The sequence below is a fragment of the Micropterus dolomieu genome, linkage group LG20 (genome assembly GCF_021292245.1).
Source record: "Micropterus dolomieu isolate WLL.071019.BEF.003 ecotype Adirondacks linkage group LG20, ASM2129224v1, whole genome shotgun sequence".
NCBI lineage: Eukaryota > Metazoa > Chordata > Actinopteri > Centrarchiformes > Centrarchidae > Micropterus > Micropterus dolomieu.
The window spans coordinates 2,024,801-2,043,647 of NC_060169.1; the positions used below are offsets into that span (position 1 = coordinate 2,024,801).

An 18,847-nucleotide genomic window follows, 5' to 3' on the forward strand; every position below is an offset into this window, starting at 1 on the left:
TTTGGACTGACCGGATTAATGTTTACTACGTTCAGCTTCTGCAGATCAAAGTCACAGGAACCAAAGTTCCTGAAAACTGAGAGAGGGAGGGCCCAGGTCCAGTAGGGAGGGCCCAGGTCCAGCAGGGAGGGCCCAGGTCCAGCAGGGAGGGCCCAGGTCCAGCAGGGAGACCCTCTCCCCTGCAGGTCACCTGACCGTTAACACAAGTGGACAGTTTTAATGAGCTGAAACAGCCACAGTCCTGAGACCAGCCCGCAGACCAGCAGAGGCTTCCAGACTCGGGGCCCCTGGTCCCCCTGATGATGGAAACGCAGAGCTGCAGCTTCACACGTCCAACAAACCCACAGAGCTGAGTCAGCGCTGCAGATTATAGGCTGCTGTGGAGCTGCTGGAGCCGTCTGTGGAAACCTGAACACTGACACTGACCTGTCTGTCTCTCTGTATGTCTGTCTGTCTCTGATCCTCTGTCTCTGTCTTTCTCTATCCCTGTCTCTGTCTTTGTCTGTCTGTCCCTGTCTGTCGGTTTCTCTCTGTCTTTGTCTGTCTCTGACTGTCTTTGTCTTTCTCTCTCTCTGTGTCTCTCTCTGTCTGTCTGTCCCTGTCTGTCGGTTTCTCTCTGTCTTTGTCTGTCTCTCACTGTCTTTGTCTGTCTCTCTCTCTGTGTCCCTCTCTGTTTGTCTGTCTGTCCCTCTCTCTCTGTCCCTCAGCTCTCAGTCAGATCATGCTGTTTGTGGACGGGATGAACGGAGTGATAAACCACAATGAGACGGTGCAGTGGCTCTACACGCTGACAGGAAGTCTGGTGAGTCCTCACAACAACCGAACTCAGTGAACAAGATTAAAGCTGAAAATCGACCAATCGAGTCATTTCTGATCCATCAGACGAGTGTTTGGATTGGCTGATTCAGAGATCCCGATCAGCCTGCTGCCGGTTTAGATTCACTCATGATGTTCTGAATAAACTAACACGCAGCGTGTTTAAAGCAGCAGACAGAAACATTTAGAGCCTCCGTTTATATTCACCATAAAGTTTGACCCATCCACCACAGAAGAAGAAGTAGCTTCTACACCTGAAACCCTAAACGGGTGGTGTCTTCTGACCGTCCTGCAAAACATTCTGTCCAAACACGAGTTGTCGTTCAGGGCTGGGTCTGAAAGAGTTAACCCCCCAGCCTGATAAAGTCTTAAAGTTTCAGTTGAGTCAGAGCAGGTTTAAACCTCCGAGTGGAGCTGTGGCGCCACCTGGTGGACGATACTGAGCGTCTCTCTCTCTCTCTGCAGTCCCGTCTGCTGGTGAAGACGTCTCTGAAGCTGCTCATCGTCTTCGTGGAATATTCAGAGTCCAACAGTCCTCTGCTCATCAGCGCCGTCAACACAGTGGACGGAAGGAGAGGTACTCGCTCGCTCACTCACTCACTCACTCACTCACTCACTCACTCACACGCTGTAAATGAATCTGTAATAATAAAAAAACAGACAATGACCCTTTTTAAGAATCAGACTTCCCCCCCAAGATGTCCGAACAGTAAAAGACATTTGGTTAAACATATTGAAGGTGCAAAATCCATCCTCCTTCAGTCGGAGGAGAACATCTGCAGAGCTGTTCAGCTTTTCTAAAACAACATGAAAAGAAACTGAGAAGCGTTTCAGTGTGAATCGCATCATTTCTAGGTGGAGCTGCAGAATCCGCTTCCGGCCGGCTGCCGTCGGGTCTTCGATATGAAACAACCGTCTTGGTGTTTTCTTGTTGATTTCTTAGATATTTTAGAAATTGGTCTTGTTGGTGCTGGAACTCTTTCTTGCTTTCTTTCAAGTAACCTGGAGTTTGGGGGCCTAAACATGCTTGAAAACTCACCAAACTCTGCACATAATTCAGATGCGGCGAAATTTTTTTGTATTTTATGGGTTTGGCACATGGGCGTGGCAAAATGGCTCGCTAGCGCCCCCTACAGAGCAGCCCCCGGACAAAGTTTCAGCTACGTGTACGCAATTTCTGTGGTATGTGTATCACGTCCAGACGCACAAAAAAGCCTTTTGGAACCATTGCCTAAACCCAACAGGAAGTCAGCCATTTTGGATTTAATGGTCAACACGTGATAATTTAATCCAAAATCGGTGATGCGCCCTGAAAGAGGAAGTTGTTTTAACTTCAGTGTGCATGCTCACATCTGCACCAAACCTTACGTGCTTGATAACAGTCCCGCCCCGAACACATCTTCATGTTCATTTGTAGTCGTAGCGCCACAAAGGGGACACAGGAAGTGATGATTACAGCAGAACTGTGACCAACTTTAGGAGCTGGTTTCACTGTGTGTGTGTGTTGTAGGTGAGAAGCCGTGGAGTTACGTGATGGAGGTCCTGCATGAGAGAAACGGCTCCGACACAGAGCTCCTGATGTTCACCATGACGCTCATCAACAAGGTAAACGGGCCGTGGGAGGCGGGAGGCGACGGTCCACGGTCCACGGAGGATTGATGATTCAATTCAAGAGGTTTATTTGTCCCAGAGGGGCGATTTAGTTTTGCCGCAGAATTTGACATCCAGTACATGACGACAAAGACGACAACATCGATTAAAAATACAGGGTCAGATATCTGGGTAAATAAATACCACAACATTTAAAAAGTTTAAGTTCATGTGTGCCTTATGTGCAGACGTTCCCTGTTCTTTACAGAGTTAAGCAGAGAGCAGAGGAGGGTGATCTGCCCACTGGAAACTTGGCTAGAGAGACACGCTGCTGACTTTTCTTACGGCATGTCTGTGTTTAGTTCAAAGGTCAGCTTGTTATTGATGAGGATTCCCAGATATTTATACGACGTCTAAAATCAACGCACCTCCTTCGTCTTTCTAACACTGAAATCTAAAAAGCTTCTTTGCACCAGTTTAAAAAACAGTAATATCTTCTTCCTTGATTTGTCATTCAGTCCAACAGCATTGTTGTATCTCCTGGTGTAACTAACATATCAGCAGACATGTTAGTTATCAGAGGACTGAGCTCGCAGAGCAGCGCTGTGTTTATTTGCCTGATGTTTATTCCGTCTGGGAGCTCGACTCAGCAGGATCCAGAGGTCTCTGGTGCTTGGGCGTTCCTAAGGGTCGGTCTACTTGCTGGAGTATTGACTTGGTTTCATTTCATAGGAGTCTTCCGACCATTATTTTGATTATTTTCCAGCTATTAGTCAGACCCCGTGTTTTTCCAGGGAAACGGGTACAATATAAACTTGATTGGATGTTTTATTTTGTTGGTACCTGTTGTATGAGTGCAGTGTGTGCATCACACTGGCTGATCACATGATTAGTTAAAACAAACCTTGTGTGTCAGACTTTAGCGGTGCTCCCGGACCAGGACTCGTTCTACGATGTGACAGACAGTCTGGAGCAGTTGGGGATGGAGACCGTCATCCACAAACACATGAAGAACAAGGGGACGGAGGCAGACCTGCGAGCGCAGTTCACCATCTACGAGGTAACGGCAGCCGCAGTAAGACGGGAAGCAGGAACCTGGTTTGAGTTTTGTAAAATAACGTGTGTGTGTGTGTGTGTGTTGCAGGCAGCTCTGAGGTATGAGGACGGCGAGATGGACGACTCGTCCCCTCACATCCGCAAAGAGAGAAGAAAGATGGCCACCGGAGAGCAGGAGGGACGAAAGGGCCGCCGCTCGTCCAGCCAAAACCTCCCCGACCTCCTGTCCTCCTCTGCAGGCTCCTCCCCCACTACTCCTGCTGTCCCCTCCCCCATCACTCCTGCCGTCCCCTCCCCCTCCACCACCCCTCTTGCCGCCCCCTCCCCCTCCCTCACCCCTCCTGCCGTCCTCTCCCCCTCCCCCGCCAACATCCCCCTCTCCCCCGCCCTCTCCTCTGCCTCCTCCCCCAGCCCCACGGCGATGTTAGGTAGCAGGTCCTCGTCCCCGCTGACCTCTGACCCCGGCAGTCCCGCTTCCAGTCCATCTGGATCCCAGAGAGGGTCTCCCCTGCCCCCCCTCACAGCCCCCAACGGTACCATGACCACAGAGCAGGAACCAAAGAAACCATCCAGCGCGTAAGTTTACTCCGTTTTTACTTTTTTATCTTGTCTCATATTCACCTGACAACAGGACGGGACTGTGTTGGGAGGGCGGTTAGCGATTACCCAGCTGTCTTTGGGTGTAACGTACGTGGTCTGTGGAGGAAGCACAGAAGTGAAGCTGAAGATGAAGCTCAGTCGGCTTCAGAACACGTCTCCTCCTGCAGACGAGAAACTTTCTAAAAAGCTCAAAACAGGAAGTGAGCAGAGTCAATGCCCCCCGGTGTTGGGGTCACTGGTCGCCCTCTTCAGCCGCTCTGAGCTTTACCAAGTTTAGGCCGACGGCCTGAGGAGGGAACGTGTTTTATTTGGAAAGAGCTTTTCTCTGAGTTCAAGCAGCAGGAATGTTTGTCCTCAGCGGCAAACGGAAAGCATTTCTGCTCATGTTTGGTTTCTGCAGAAACATTTCTTCTCCAGCCGGCGTCTCTTCCACAGTTGCACTCGTTTAGAGGCAGAGTTCAGGCGAAACATTAATACTGCTACAGTCAAACTGCTGCTGCGCTTCATTAATGCATCCTCTCACAAATGTGGGTTTATGCTCAACAAACAAACAGCATATTGATCCTTTCACAGCTTTGGGATCAGGGTTGGGCTTTGACAGACTTGAGTCCTGAATCCATTCAAATCTCGGATGGATGGATGGAAAGTGAAGTACTTAAGTACAGTGTTGAGGTACTTACAAGTATAAAGTCGCATAAAATGGAAATACCATTGTACTTCTACTTCACTACAATCCAGAGATTTCAGTTACTTTTCAAATTAAGATTTTACAAACAAAACTTTAGAAAACATCATCCATGGTTCAAAAAGATCAAACTGCCAAATGTGAAGTACTTCAAATGATCTCCACCACTGACGACGTTAAAGTACTGCTTACATATTAAAACATTAATAATAATAATAAGAAACACAAATATAATAACACTGAGCTACTCTGCATTGTAAGTACTTTTACTGCTTTTAAGTACGCTTCCTTGCTGATTCTTCTGTACTTTTACTTAAGTCACTTCCACCTCTGAAAATTTAGTGGCAACTTCTTTAAATTGCACTCACGCTGAAGAAGAAATCTAGAAATCTATAAAACCTGTTTAATTTTGATTTGTTGCTGATGACTACAGCATGTTATTCGTGGGCGTCGACGTGATGTTGATGATTAGATTCAGAGTTAATCTGGTAATCCATGATAAATTGTTTAAGGCAGAAATACTGAACATTTGAGGGTTCCAGCTTCTCCAGTTCGACGTCTTCATTGTAGTTTATTTTCTGAAATTTAAAGATCGAAGGACTAATCCAATCAGAGAGAAACAAGTGGATAAAAATAATTGTTAGCTAGCAGCTCTAATTCCATGAGAGGAACACTCTGGGCTCGCCGCATGTCTGTCTGGTTCTGGTTCTGTTCTTCTTTCGGGTGGTGTTGGTTCACTGTCTCTGATATAATCACTGGTGTTTCCCTGCCTCTCTCTCTGTCTCTGTCTCTCTCTCTCCCTCGCCGTCTCTCTGCTGTGCTGCGTCTCGACCAATAGGAGTCGCTCTTTCCTCAGCCACCACATGTCAGCTCTAGGTCTGAGCAGGAGGTCCAGGCTCTTCTCCAAAGCCAGCTCCATCTCCGAGGAGCCTTCAGCCACCCGCAGGTCTGTAACACAGAGAATCTGACCCCAGACCTGCTCACAGGACCTTTCAGGCTGCAGAGAGCATTACAGACCCCCTCTAAAGACTCGGACAGTCCAGGTCTGGTGCTGTGCAATCCTGGCTGCAGAGCGCTCACAATGACGTTACACGGACACATAGGGAGGGTTGGCTGTCCACATACTTTTGGCCATGCAGGGTTTAAGCATCAGGGGGGAAGTTAATATCATTAACAGAATTTAACTGTTTCACTAATGAACCACTGAGACATTCAGGGTCACATGGTTGCACATTGACCATCCAGGGGGCTGAAGAGGTGACCTCTGACCTCACTGCAGAAAGGGGTCACATCTTTGACAGCCTGGAGTATGTGGAGACACACACACACACACACACACACACACACACACACACACACACACACACACACACACACACACACACACAGCAGTGGAATGAACTGGCAGAAAACAATGTTTGGAAACCAGAGTGTGTACTCTCCATTCTTGGCTTCACTCTGTGTGTGTGTGTGTGTGTGTTGCAGCTCGTCCTCAGACCTCTCTCACCAAGAGAACTCGTCCCAGTTGAACCCGGAGCAGCCTGACAACAAGACGGAGACTAAAACCAGTTTCAAGTAAGTGGAGCAGATGAGCTGGACTGTACTGGGATGTGAGGTAACACAGCAATGGCAACCACGATGCTGCAGGTTCACTGCAAGTCTTTATTTTTATCAAGAGATTGTTGGATCGTTGTCACTGATGGCGGACTGTACGGTCGGCTGCGTGTGTCTGATGGCGGACTGTACGGTCGGCTGCGTGTGTCTGATGGCGGACTGTACGGTCGGCTGCGTGTGTCTGATGGCGGACTGTACGGTCGGCTGCGTGTGTCTGATGGCGGACTGTACGGTCGGCTGCGTGTGTCTGATGGCGGACTGTACGGCCGGCCCCGTGTGTCTGAAACACCTTTGGATCATTTCTAGATTAACTTGAGATCTTTTCTGTTCACTTCTGGTTCATCTCAATTTCCTTTTGGCCGTCAGCTCTGATCAGTTTGTCTCTTGTCTTGTCTCTGTCTGACTGACTAATCTTTCTCTCTCTCTCTCTTTCAAAATTCCTCCTGCATCGTCTTTTTTTTTCTTGCTCTCCTCCCAAGTTCCTACCCCAGCTCTGGGTCTGGGGAGGCTGACCTTCCCTTTTGGTGAGTACACGCTGCTCCTCCTCCTCCTCCTCCTCCTCCGTCGTATAAAATGAATGGTTATGATGTTTCCCTGCTTCATGTCCCTGAAGTAACTTTCGTTCTTTTTGTTTGAAGCAGTCTTTATTATTTAAGAGTGTTTATAAAGCTGAGCATCCAATCAGCATCCAGCTCTGACTGATTACTGATCCCGCTGGTTCTTTCTGTGTCCGTCTGCTGTCAGAACTTCTCTCCACAAGTCTGTGGACACAGTTTACTTTCCTTTCAAACGTGTTTTTCTGTGGCAGCCTCACAGACCAACTGTCGCCCCAATACTCCCCAATACTAAAATCTCACCCTTCTGAGTGCGGCACAGAAACCAGACCGAGCTGGACTAGAAACTGTGAGCCTGAGAGCTGGTTCAGGTGGTGTGTGTGTGTGTGTGTGTCCTGCTCAGCCCTGTGTTGTGTCTCTGCAGCCCAGATGACTGTAACAAGCCGGTTCTGAGGATGTATAAGTAAGTACCAGTAGTAAGTAAGCAGGAAGAAGTTTGCAGCCTGGGTTGTGGTGATTTCTGGGTGTTCAGAACTTTAACGACGTTGCAGAAGCAGCAGACTCACAGTGAAGTCGTGTTTACTGGTTCCTCCTCCTGCTGTCAAGACTGAGCAGGAAATGACCTCCTGGGCCGTGATTTGATCTCATTATCTGTGAACTTCAGTATGAAGTACAGAAAACCTCCTCTGTCCTGTTGTTTTCGCCGCCCCCTCTCTGTCTCCTGGTCCTGGTCTGGTTCTATTGTCCTCCTGCTGTTCAGATCAGAACAATAGAAATAGAAACTGTGACTGCTGCAGCCACTAAACACAGACGTGACATTACAGAGCAGGGACCCAGCAGCTCTGTGGTGCCTCAGACCTGGACCAGGTCCACCTCCACAACTAGATTACTGAGCTGGACTGGATATAGTTAAGTTAAAGTTTGAATACGCTGAAATTAGAAGTGTAATTAACATTAATAAGCATTTATTTTTCCAGTTATGTCAATGTAAATATTTTTTACAATGGATAGAACATGTGAAAGTAGAATAACCATCTCCTGCCCTGCCCTAAAAGCCCCCCGCCCTCCACAGACGGAGTGTGAATAAGAACTAAAACACTACAGGAATGTGTTTGTGTCTCCGGCCCGTCCAAAACTTAACATCAGTCATGAATCTGAGCTTGATGGTGTGTGTTCACGGGTGTGTGGTGGCGGGTTGATGGCATCCTCAGGTCCTGACCCGAGTGTTTTGTTTAGTTTTTTTTATTGCTGGGTGTGGTCTAATCACTGGTGTTGAATCTGCCTGGAGCTGGTTTGGTTTTGGGTTTTGCAGTGAAGAAGAAAACGAATCTCTCGCTCTTTGATTCAAGTGATTTAGTGTCGCTCTGCTTCCACATACTGTGTATAACTCTGCTGGTGTGTTTTTCTTCTTGTCATTAAACCTCAGACTCAGACCAGCAGCATGTCTGACTTCCTGTCTGTGGAGCTCCGAGCCCATTGGCTCCTCACAGAGTTTCTATCAGACAGACTGGAGGAAGTAGAGCATTTATTGGGGAATATTTTCAGCGGCGGATGAATCCTGGTTTGAGTCTGAACATTTGATGATGAGATGAAAAGTAGAGGATCATCAGAGTTTACCTTAAAGAAACTCAATCAGTTCATTCAAAGTTAGATTATGAAGCCGCTTTCTGAAATCAACAGTATGTGAAAGTGGCGACCTGAGAGTCCCGGCGGCAGCAGGTCAGATTCTGCTGCGTGTCGGCCATGTTGGCTCCTTCTCATTGCCCCCCCCCCCCACAGAGACACCTTCCTGCGCACCCTGGCAGCCACACAGTGGGATAAGAAGAGGAGAAGTAAACAGCTGGACCAGTCTGATGACGTCGTAACCCCGAGCCTGCAGCCTGCAGAGGAGGGCAGCGGTGCCCCAGCTGAGGAGCTGCCGCCTCAGGGTGAAACACCGTGTTCATGGCGTCTAACAGATAAAACTGATCAGTATATTATCTTGTGTTGTTCGGTAACTCCTTCCTTCCTTCTCGTCTGTCTGCAGCCTCGACGTCCGCTACTTTGGACACAAACAAACACACTGACTCCCAGAATGACCCAGGTGAGACACTACATTTACCCACAATCCTCTTCTGCCCGCCTGCGCTGTTAGTTCCTGTCTGTTCAGGAGATGCGAGTCCATCAGAGTCTGAAGCGAACACAGAATCATATCTCACCCCGTGCCCCTGCTGCCGGAGCTGACATTAGGCCTCGTGAACGGTCTCTAAACCTGCAGCGATTGGCCGACAGCCGACTGGTCTGTGAATCAAACCAAATATTAATAAATGGGAGTGAAAGGCTTTAATCTAATTAAGTATTAGATATTTAATGGTAACTCAATCCTGTCTTTAAACTCTTTATTATAGTATCCGTACATCTCGTGCTGTCACATTGTTTGGGCCAGTAATTATCCTTCTTCTCTTCAAAAAATTATTTTAATCCAAAAAAGGTTTTGAAGATCGGCAACTGCATCAAATCGGTATGAACCATCAGCTCCTCTGTTCAAGAGGATAAATATTTTATCCATTTTCAACAGCTGTATCCATCAAACATGGATCTTTATGTATAAATGTATTGTCCCAAATCACAACCTACCAAAAGTATTTCATAAGTGGTTTTTAACTAACTGTGATGTCCGTTCATATCCAACCCCAACAAGCAAAGCATATTCATCTCCCTTATTATCATACAACAGCTCTATAAAATACAGAGGACCTTCACTTTGGAATATTATTCCCCTTTTCTATCAAAACGCGTCCATCATTGTCAGTATTTAAGTTAAATATGAAACAATACTTACGCGTGTTGTGTGTGTTTTTATTTAATCGTTTATCATTATTGTCATTATGTTTTCTATAATTTTGTATAAGATCAACTGAAAATCCAGAGGGGAGGTTTCACTAAAAGCCCTTGGGGGTTTCTTACCTCTTACCTGTATTTATATATATTTTTATTTGTCTTTTGTGCTACTGATAAAATAAAAAAAGCGTACCTGCTCCACTGACCAGAGACAAACTCCCAAAATCTCACTAGCAAAAATAACACAAGCTCTGTCCTGTTTCTGTACGTCTTTGTACACCAACATACATCAGTCAGCTTTTATTCTGAAGGATGTTTATGAGACTTCCTGTTCACGTCTGTCTGCAGCAGGGTCGGTGCAGCGGCAGTGCAGCACTCTGTCCAACGACAAGAAGTTTCTGCTGGACATGCTGTTCTCCAAGACGTCGAGCGCAGCGCCTCTGAGCCCGACCGCTGCAGCCCCGGACACCACCGAGGAAGAAGGGAGCCTCCTGCCCGGTGAGAGAGCTGCTGTTGTGATGTCTGTAAACAATGAATAACTCAATACATCTGAATGAGTTGTAGAAAAGGCCTTTAAAATCTACTTGTACAGTTTCTTTGTTTGAACGTCGATTAAAAAGACGCCGCTTGTTAAAGACAGTCAGGAACCTTTTGTCTCCTCCTCTCAGGTGGAGATCTGGGCGGTCGGGGGCGTGTGGTGGACCGTCTGTCCGACTTCAGAGCGCGCTCCGTCGAGCCGTCCGGCCCCAGCGAGCGCAGCGCCTCCCGCAGGGCGGAGCTGGAGGGGCTGGAAGGCTCCGCCCAGGCAGCTCGGGCCCGACTGGCTGAAGAGCAACAGGTGTGAATAAAGGGCCTTTTTTCTTTTTGGCTCGTCATATTTGATCACCTAACTGAACCCGGCACAGAAAAAAGCAAAACGAAGCGTGTAGGATGAAATGCGGCCGATTTTGTAGGTTTACGTAATCACTGTTTGGGGGCGGGGCTTAGTGAACAGTGGCTACATAAAGAAAATATAAAGTGAGTTTCTGTCTCATGATGAACACCTGAACATGCTCCATCAGACCCGTTACCTCCGGCAGCAGAGCAGCGTAGACGTGGAGGGCCCCGTCCGCCGCCTGGAGATGACCCCGCTGGGCCCCGGGGGCCCCTCTGACGCCTGGGAGCAGCTGCAGCTGAGCGCCGCCGCCTTGCGCATCAAAGACCTGGACTTCTCTGACCTGCTGGACGAGGAGGACATCGACGTCTTGGACATGGACACATTCGTCGACTCCTCCTCCTGCTCCTCCGGCATCCCTCCCCCTCCTCCTCCTCCCCCGGGCCTAGCTGGTCCTCCTCCTCCTCCTCCTCCTCCCCCCCCTCCTCCACCAGGGGGTCCAGCCTGTCCCCCACCTCCTCCCCCTCCTCCTCCTCCAGGTGCTCCTCCTCCTCCTCCCTCGTCCTCATCGTCCTCCTCTCAGAAGAAGAAGAAGATGGTGAAGTTGTTCTGGAAGGAGCTGAAGCAGGCGGACGGACCTCAGAAGTGCCGGTTCGGTCGGGGGACGGTGTGGGCGTCTCTGGACAAGGTGGCGGTGGACACGTCCCGACTCGAACACCTGTTTGAGTCTAGAGCCAAGGAGCTCGCTGTCTCCAAGGTAACCAGGCTAGGTGACAGATGCATTGTGGGAAGCACAGAGTACAGTTCCTTTTCATGTCAAAGCACGGCAGCGTTAGAGCTCCGAGTGTCTAAAACATGTAGAGATGATGGAGAAGCAGAGCGGACTAAGTAAGGTGTCAGGAGCCTGAAGCTATGGAGGACCGAGTCTGCCACAATCAAAAATAAATACATAAAAAATGTTCAAGAAATACATAAATTGATAAATCTCTTTTAATTTGTGTCTTTTATTTATCACCTTCGTATTAATAAGGTCTTTTTATTATACAGAAATGTAAAAAGTAAAAAAAATGTAGATAGGGGAGATGGAATAAATACATTTTGGGGAAATAAATAAGGTAAAAACAATACAAAAATATTCAAAGAAATATTAAAAAAAATTAATAATTAAGAAATAAAAGTAAAAATTATAAAGGAAAATCAATAAATAAGGTAAATAATAGGGTGAAAAGGTGAATAAATAAAGAAGCAAATTAAAAAACGATATATCAAATTATGTGCATTTGATTATTTCATTTAATGAAATTGTTTGTGCATTTTATAGGTTTGTTTATTTATTGTGCTTTTTTTTTTTTTTTTTTTTTTTTTTACTCATTTTTGATTGTGGCCGACTCGGTCCTCCATAGAAACTCTGCTTTTGCCCCCTAGAGAATGTGACAGCCCAGCTGCTGCTAGTAGTAGTAGTGGTGGTGGTGGTAGTCCATAATAACCACACACTCCCAGCTAAGGTTTACTTTCTGCCCCAGATTTTGTCTCCCAGGCTACAGCCAGGTCTATATTATGTTATGACAGATATATATTATCGTTTGATGTATTGGCCAATAAACAACAAGAAAGATCATTAGACAAATGTTTGAGGTGATTTAGAGACAGCTCCTCTGCTAGCCGAGCCCTGACCAGTTTATCTTTACGATGTAAAACGTTCCGCTCAGAATGTAACTGGGTCACTAGCCTTTAATAACCAAATTTAAGGAACACTTGAAACATGAATATTGGCAGATATATATATTGTTTAATCATAAAAAATGTCGATGTTAATATCCGCCTTGAAAGCTGCTCTGCCATCTGACTGCTGCAGGTTGTTTGACTACTCAGGGCTGGGAGCACTACGTAGACCACCTATGTGTGTCTTTAGGGGGCAAAATGATTTAATTAATTCTTTGATTTACAGTTAATATTTTCAGAAAATGACACAGGAACTGAGCAGTATTTAGTCAAGAGGCGTCAGGCTGTTGTCAGGGAAACTGAATCAGTAGATTAATAATAAAGCTTCATTTCAATTCAAGCTTGAATTTCATCCTAATGCGTCACTTGCTGGATTGAGCTGTACGCAGTTTTGGGGAGTAATTAGCTTACATGTAATTTAGTTACGTCATTTAATTACAAACTAAATGTACATTTTAAATAGGGTAACTTGTAATCGGTAACGTATTACATTTAGAAAGTAACTGAATGTACCTGAGTGCAGTTTATAAGTAGAAAATAAAAGTATTATTCTACAGTATGTGTAATGTGCTGTATACAGAGCTGCTCAGTCGGGCCAGCAGGTTGGATAAAACTTTATCAAAGTATTAATAGAAAGTGGAAAAACGACCGACGAGACACGCAGGACGTTTGAAGGATCTGAGATATCGACTAACGGTACAGTCTTTGAATTTCATCGCAGTAATTGTTGTGAACATGGTTAACGTGAGGTTTCCGTGTGCAGAAAGGACCTGAGACAAAGAAGTCTGAGATTCTGGTTCTGGACTCTAAGAGGAGTAACGCCATCAACATCGGGATGACCGTCCTGCCGGCTGTGCACGTCATCAAGACCGCCATCCTCAACTTCGACGAGTTCGCCATCAGCAAGGAGGGGATAGAGGTAAAGACCAGGGGTCTCATTTATAAACAGTGCGTACGTACAAAACGGGGCTGGAAACGTGCGGACGCCACTTCCCAAGCAAAGGTTTTGATTTATAAAAAACAAACTTGACGGGAGAATGTGCCGTAAGTAAACTCTGAACCACGCTTACGCACATAAATAGGAGAAAAAAGAAACGGTGACTCACATGGCAGAAGGATGAAACGGGTTGAAAACAGGCCGAATATTGTGTAAAATAAATAGCAATATTACCTCTGAGTATTACAGGCTTACAGCCTTAAACCCCTGAAGTGGGCAAAAAAAAATTTGCAGCCACAAAAAGATGCAGATTTAGGATAATAAACCCAAATGGAGATTCTGTGTCTGCAAAAGAACGCCTCAAATATGTTGGACAGTTTAATAAGGAATCATTTAATTAATACTTGCATGCAGTGCAATTTATTCTCAGAAATAAGGTGAATGGGAGGACAAATTATATTTAAACTGATGCCGTTTTCAGTGCGTCAGTTGAGCAAATAGGAGAGCGGAGTTTCATATTTTACATTGTTATCACATGTTTGTTTCCTTATCGAGCCAAACGCTGAGCGCCAGCGTGTGGATGTGATGCGCTAATTGTAAAAACACTCTATGGAAAATAAAACACTGAAAGAATTCCTTAATAAAACAGTGTGTGTCACATAAAACAAGTCAACTCATCAGCAGCCTCGTTCAGGGAGCCGACTGTTTGTGTAAATAAATGTTTAAACACAAACGGGAGGCATTTGGTTTCCTGTCTTTTCAAACTGGGGAATCCAGATTAGTATCTGGGTCGTCCCGTCTGTGTGTCCCCCTCCGGCCAGTGACGTCACTACTCAGAGGGAGGCCCCTTCCTGCAGATCGGTTATAAAGCTTTCTCCTGTGCACGTTCCGTGAAAGTGCGTTATTTACCCACCAAACGGCTTCAGCTTCACCAAAAGGAACGACAGCGTCACTGAGTTAAATCTCAGTTTGTAGCTTCTCTGTCAGAATTTGCCTCCTTTTCTTCCTGCAGTCAGGACGGACTAATATTAATGAGCGGCGTTTCACGGGTGGGACGTGGCGCTCCCTCACTTGCACCACATTTCAAGTTGATTATAAATGAGAGCCCTGGTGCTGTCAGCAGAGGGCGCTGTGGCCTGTAGCTGGATGACAGAAGATGTCTGTGATTAAAGTGTTTACTGAAATTAAAAGTTTGTGTGAGTAAGTAGACCACAGATGTTAGACTGACCCTCCTCTGTCCTGAGCAGAAGATCCTGACCATGACCCCCACAGAGGAGGAGAAGCAGAAGATCCAGGAGGCCCAGCTGGCCAATCCTGACGTTCCTCTGGGCACGGCGGAGCAGTTCCTGTTCAGCCTGGCCTCCATCAGCGCCCTGACCCCCCGTCTGCAGCTCTGGGCCTTCAAACTGAACTACGAGGCTCTGGAGAAGGTAACGCGCGCACACACACGGCAGAGGATCTGGTTCTCAAGGTCAAACTGTACCGGCCCGGTGTCGCTGGTTAGTCCAGAGCGTCCAGACCTCCTGAGAGGCTGCAGGATGTTTGCACCATACAGACATTTCAAACACGTGGTGAACTTAATGTGAAGAGCTCTGCTAACATGCAACAGGGAGGCTGATATGTAGTAAAATGACCACATGCACTTCAACTGTAGAAGAAGAAGAGCAGAAATGAGACGCAAGGCACTGATGTTTTTAGTTTTATCTACATCACCACCCGTAAGGAAGGCCGGGCCCATCACATGACAGGGGGCCCATCACATGACAGGGGGCCATGCATGAAGTTTGTAAAGCGGTTTCCGAGCTGTCTGACCGCATGCTGCAGGTATAACGCTGATGATGAGGCTGAAATGTTTAACCGCAGCTCTGCAGACGTCACAGCGAGCGTCTTAAAGTTTTATGAGGGGGGGAAAAAAAGTATAAACAGAATATCTCCACAGTGCACCTGTCAGCAGGTCGGTGTAGAAACAGGAAGTTGAGACTGTGACCGTGTCGCCCCCTGCAGGAGATCGCAGAGCCGCTGTTTGACCTGAAGCTGGGCATGGAGCAGCTGGCCTCCAATCAGACCTTCAGGAGGATCCTGGCCACGCTGCTCGCCATCGGGAACTTCCTCAACAGCTCCAACGTGAGAACAAACACACTCCATCAGATATAAATATACATAAAAACACCACCTCACACACAAAGAGGAAGAAAAGCAAAGAGCAGCCGGAGTTCACAGTGATGTTTGGATTTCATCTGGCGCTAGTTTTGGTTGGACAGCCCTAATAACATCATCAGAAATAATTCATGTGTCACAACATGAAAGGATTAATTTCATGTGATTTTCAAACTGAACTTTTTCTGTCAGGTTTGTTCATGCGAGTGTTTCAAGTCAAATTCTAACAACAAACTGAAGTGCACAAACTCTTTCCAGCCTGATGAACGTCTCAACTCTTGGCCGAAGCAGAAACTGAATTTAATGAAATAATTTGTCGAACATGTACTTTCACTTTTTTTCCATTTGTTTGGCCTTTTTTTTACCACTGCATAAATCAAATAGTCAAAATGAGCTCTTTCCTCAGTGTTTCTCACAGGATGTGGAGAGACTATGGTGGGGGGGGTCCGGGGACCGATAGGGTCCGGTAAAGTAAATTACATGTGTCCGTTTACTTTTAATGGACACATGTAATATGTTTTATACTTTCTGTGAATACAATCCAATTAATCTTATTTCCATCCTGTACAGACGCCTTATTTTGGAAACCGGACGTTGTCACATGTGTTTCCTCCTCGCGCTAAATTCATCCAGTCCGACCCGGTTTGATAAATAATGTTGTAACATAAAGACTTCACAGCCTCTCTTCATACCAAAGAGACAAACTGAAAGGATAAAGTCTCTAACCTGCCTGTCAGCTCGCTCTGGGCCGCTTCACTTACCGTAAAGGCTTGAATACGTGCGCACTCCAAATCTAGGTGCTGCTAGCTTAATCTCCTTCTCAGAAACAAGTGACAAACACTGGAAGCGGTTCTTTTCTAAGAAGTCAGCCACAGATGGAGGCCCCGCCCACTCTACTGTATTTTTGAATTAAAACGTTGACCTTTTGCTGCGTTTGAAACCCTTAGCTAGGTTTCACCCGTTTGGATTGAAAGGGGCCCGCCCTCCAAAGGGCCCCGACTGACTTTTGAAATAAACTATGCGGCGGCGTACTTAAACGTGCTGAGACGTGGACACAGGAGCGAGGACTGCTGTTACTAAAATAACGTAATAAATATAAAATGGTTTGAAGTCAGGGCCCCGAGGCTCTGCTCCTCAGTCAGTGAACGCATTGGAGTTTCTTATTAAAACAGACTTCTATAGGACAGACATTCCTGGCCCCCATTTGGCCCTGCAGGACTGAAGGCTCTGCAGGGGCCTCATCTTACGGAAGCCTGGAGAGTCAAGTTCTTTATTTACCCTTCTGATCACAGATTAGATATTCAGTCATTAAGAGGACAGACACCGATAAATCTGTTGTGTCCTCAAACACAGATTAGAGATAACAGGATTCTTCTGCTCCCTGTGTGTGCGTGCGTTCACGTGTGCGTGTGTGTTAACGTGTGTGTGTGTGTGTGTGTGTGTGCGTGTGTGTTACCGTGTGTGCGTGTGTGTGTTAACGTGTTCGTGTCCAGGCTAAAGGCTTTGAGCTGGGTTACCTGGAGAAGGTGGTGGAGGTGAAGGACACGGTTCACCGTCAGTCTCTGCTGCATCACACCTGCAGCCAGGTGGTGGAAAATTACCCAGAATCCTCTGATGTCTACTCCGAGATCCCCGCCATCACCCGCTCCGCCAAAGTACGTCTCTGTTCCTCTGTAGCTCCACCTGTCTCCCGCGCTGCTGCGCCCTCAGGTTCAGGAGGCAGATGATGACCAGGAGAGGTTGTTTTTTTTTTTTGTCCCTCCAGGTGGACTTTGAGCTGCTGGCGGAGAACCTGGTCCAGCTGGAGAGACGCTGCAAAGCATCATGGGACAACCTGAAGGTGGTGGCCAAACACGAAACCAAAGCGGTGCTGAAGAACAAGATGACGGACTTCCTGAAGGACTGCACGCAGAGAATCATCATCCTGAAGGTCGTGCACCGGAGGGTCATCAACAGGTCAGCACGCACACACAGAGACACAGAGAGAGAGAGACACACAGAGAGAGACACACACAGAGACACAGAGAGAGAGAGACACACAGAGAGAGACACACACAGAGACACAGAGAGAGAGACACACAGAGAGAGACACACACAGAGACACAGAGAGAGAGAGACACAGAGAGAGACACACAGAGAGAGACACACACAGAGACACAGAGAGAGAGACACACAGAGAGAGACACACACAGAGACACACAGAGAGAGACACACAGAGAGAGACACACACAGAGACACAGAGAGAGAGAGACACAGAGAGAGACACACACAGAGACACAGAGAGAGAGAGAGAGACACACACACAGAGACACAGAGAGAGAGAGAGACACAGAGAGAGAGAGAGACACACAGAGAGAGAGACACACAGAGAGAGACACACACAGAGAGAGAGAGACACACAGAGAGAGACACACACAGAGAGAGAGAGACACACACAGAGAGAGAGAGACACACACAGAGAGAGAGAGACACACACAGAGAGAGAGAGACACAGAGAGAGAGAGACACACACAGAGAGAGAGAGACACAGAGAGAGAGAGACACAGAGAGAGAGAGACACAGAGAGAGAGAGACACAGAGAGAGAGAGACACAGAGAGAGAGAGAGACACAGAGAGAGAGAGAGAGACAGAGAGAGAGAGAGAGACACAGAGAGAGAGAGAGACACAGAGAGAGAGAGAGACAGACACAGAGAGAGAGACAGACAGAGAGAGACACACAGACACAGAGAGAGACACACAGACAGACTCTCCCCTCCTCCTTCTCCAGGTTCCACTCCTTCCTGCTGTTCCTGGGTCAGCCCTCCTCCTCGGTTCGGGACATCAAAGTCACCAGTTTCTGTCGGATCATCAGCGAGTTCGCTCTGGAGTACCGCACCACCAGAGAGCGAGTCCTGACCATGAAACGAAAGCGAGCCACTCACAGAGAGAGGACCAAGACCAGAGGCAAGATGATCACAGAGGTAACCCTCCTCCACAGACCTGCAGAGGCCCCCAGCAGGACCGGGACCTGCCTGCTTTCTCTCTGTGTATATGACCCACAGTCCCAGTCTGAGCTGTAATCCAGGAGTGGACGAAGTATTAAGATCTGTTACTTAGAGGAAAAACTGCAATACTACAGCATGACACAGTAATGAACATGTGCTCACGTTAATAGATTCATTGAGAAGCAAAGTGGTCTTTGTGTTTAGTTTTCTGAGCTGTTGTACATTTTACGCTTTATTAAGGATATTTGGGATGTAGAACAGTTCAACGTGTTTCCCAGCCCCGCCCCCAGATACCCAAAATGCAACAGGGTGCACACTTTGTTATATAAACTGTGAGCAGAATTTAAAGCCGTTAAATGTAGAAATAAGGCAGCGCACAGAAATGAACTCTTTACGTCTCCTCCTTTCCTCCTTCTCTCAGACGGAGAAGTTTTCAGG

At 47.0% G+C, this 18,847-nt stretch overlaps 1 protein-coding gene across 4 annotated transcripts in view; it reads left to right on the forward strand.

Annotated features, from left to right (window-relative positions):
- The window catches only part of fhod1 (formin homology 2 domain containing 1), a 45,919-nt gene that overhangs the window by 22,262 nt on the left and 4,810 nt on the right, over positions 1-18,847 (forward strand). Inside the window, exons 6-25 of one of the 4 annotated variants that reach the window (XM_046032789.1) lie at positions 708-802; positions 1,282-1,393; positions 2,327-2,421; positions 3,323-3,466; positions 3,551-4,038; positions 5,586-5,693; positions 6,233-6,322; positions 6,841-6,885; positions 7,340-7,378; positions 8,695-8,843; positions 8,942-8,998; positions 10,084-10,233; positions 10,404-10,573; positions 10,797-11,366; positions 13,095-13,250; positions 14,516-14,698; positions 15,273-15,392; positions 16,919-17,080; positions 17,191-17,381; positions 18,193-18,385. In XM_046032789.1, the coding sequence (XP_045888745.1) occupies positions 708-802; positions 1,282-1,393; positions 2,327-2,421; positions 3,323-3,466; positions 3,551-4,038; positions 5,586-5,693; positions 6,233-6,322; positions 6,841-6,885; positions 7,340-7,378; positions 8,695-8,843; positions 8,942-8,998; positions 10,084-10,233; positions 10,404-10,573; positions 10,797-11,366; positions 13,095-13,250; positions 14,516-14,698; positions 15,273-15,392; positions 16,919-17,080; positions 17,191-17,381; positions 18,193-18,385 (3,317 nt within the window). The remainder of the gene's footprint in view (positions 1-707; positions 803-1,281; positions 1,394-2,326; positions 2,422-3,322; positions 3,467-3,550; positions 4,039-5,585; positions 5,694-6,232; positions 6,323-6,840; positions 6,886-7,339; positions 7,379-8,694; positions 8,844-8,941; positions 8,999-10,083; positions 10,234-10,403; positions 10,574-10,796; positions 11,367-13,094; positions 13,251-14,515; positions 14,699-15,272; positions 15,393-16,918; positions 17,081-17,190; positions 17,382-18,192; positions 18,386-18,847) is intronic. The other 3 variants (XM_046032790.1, XM_046032791.1, XM_046032792.1) reach the window with 3 other exon arrangements.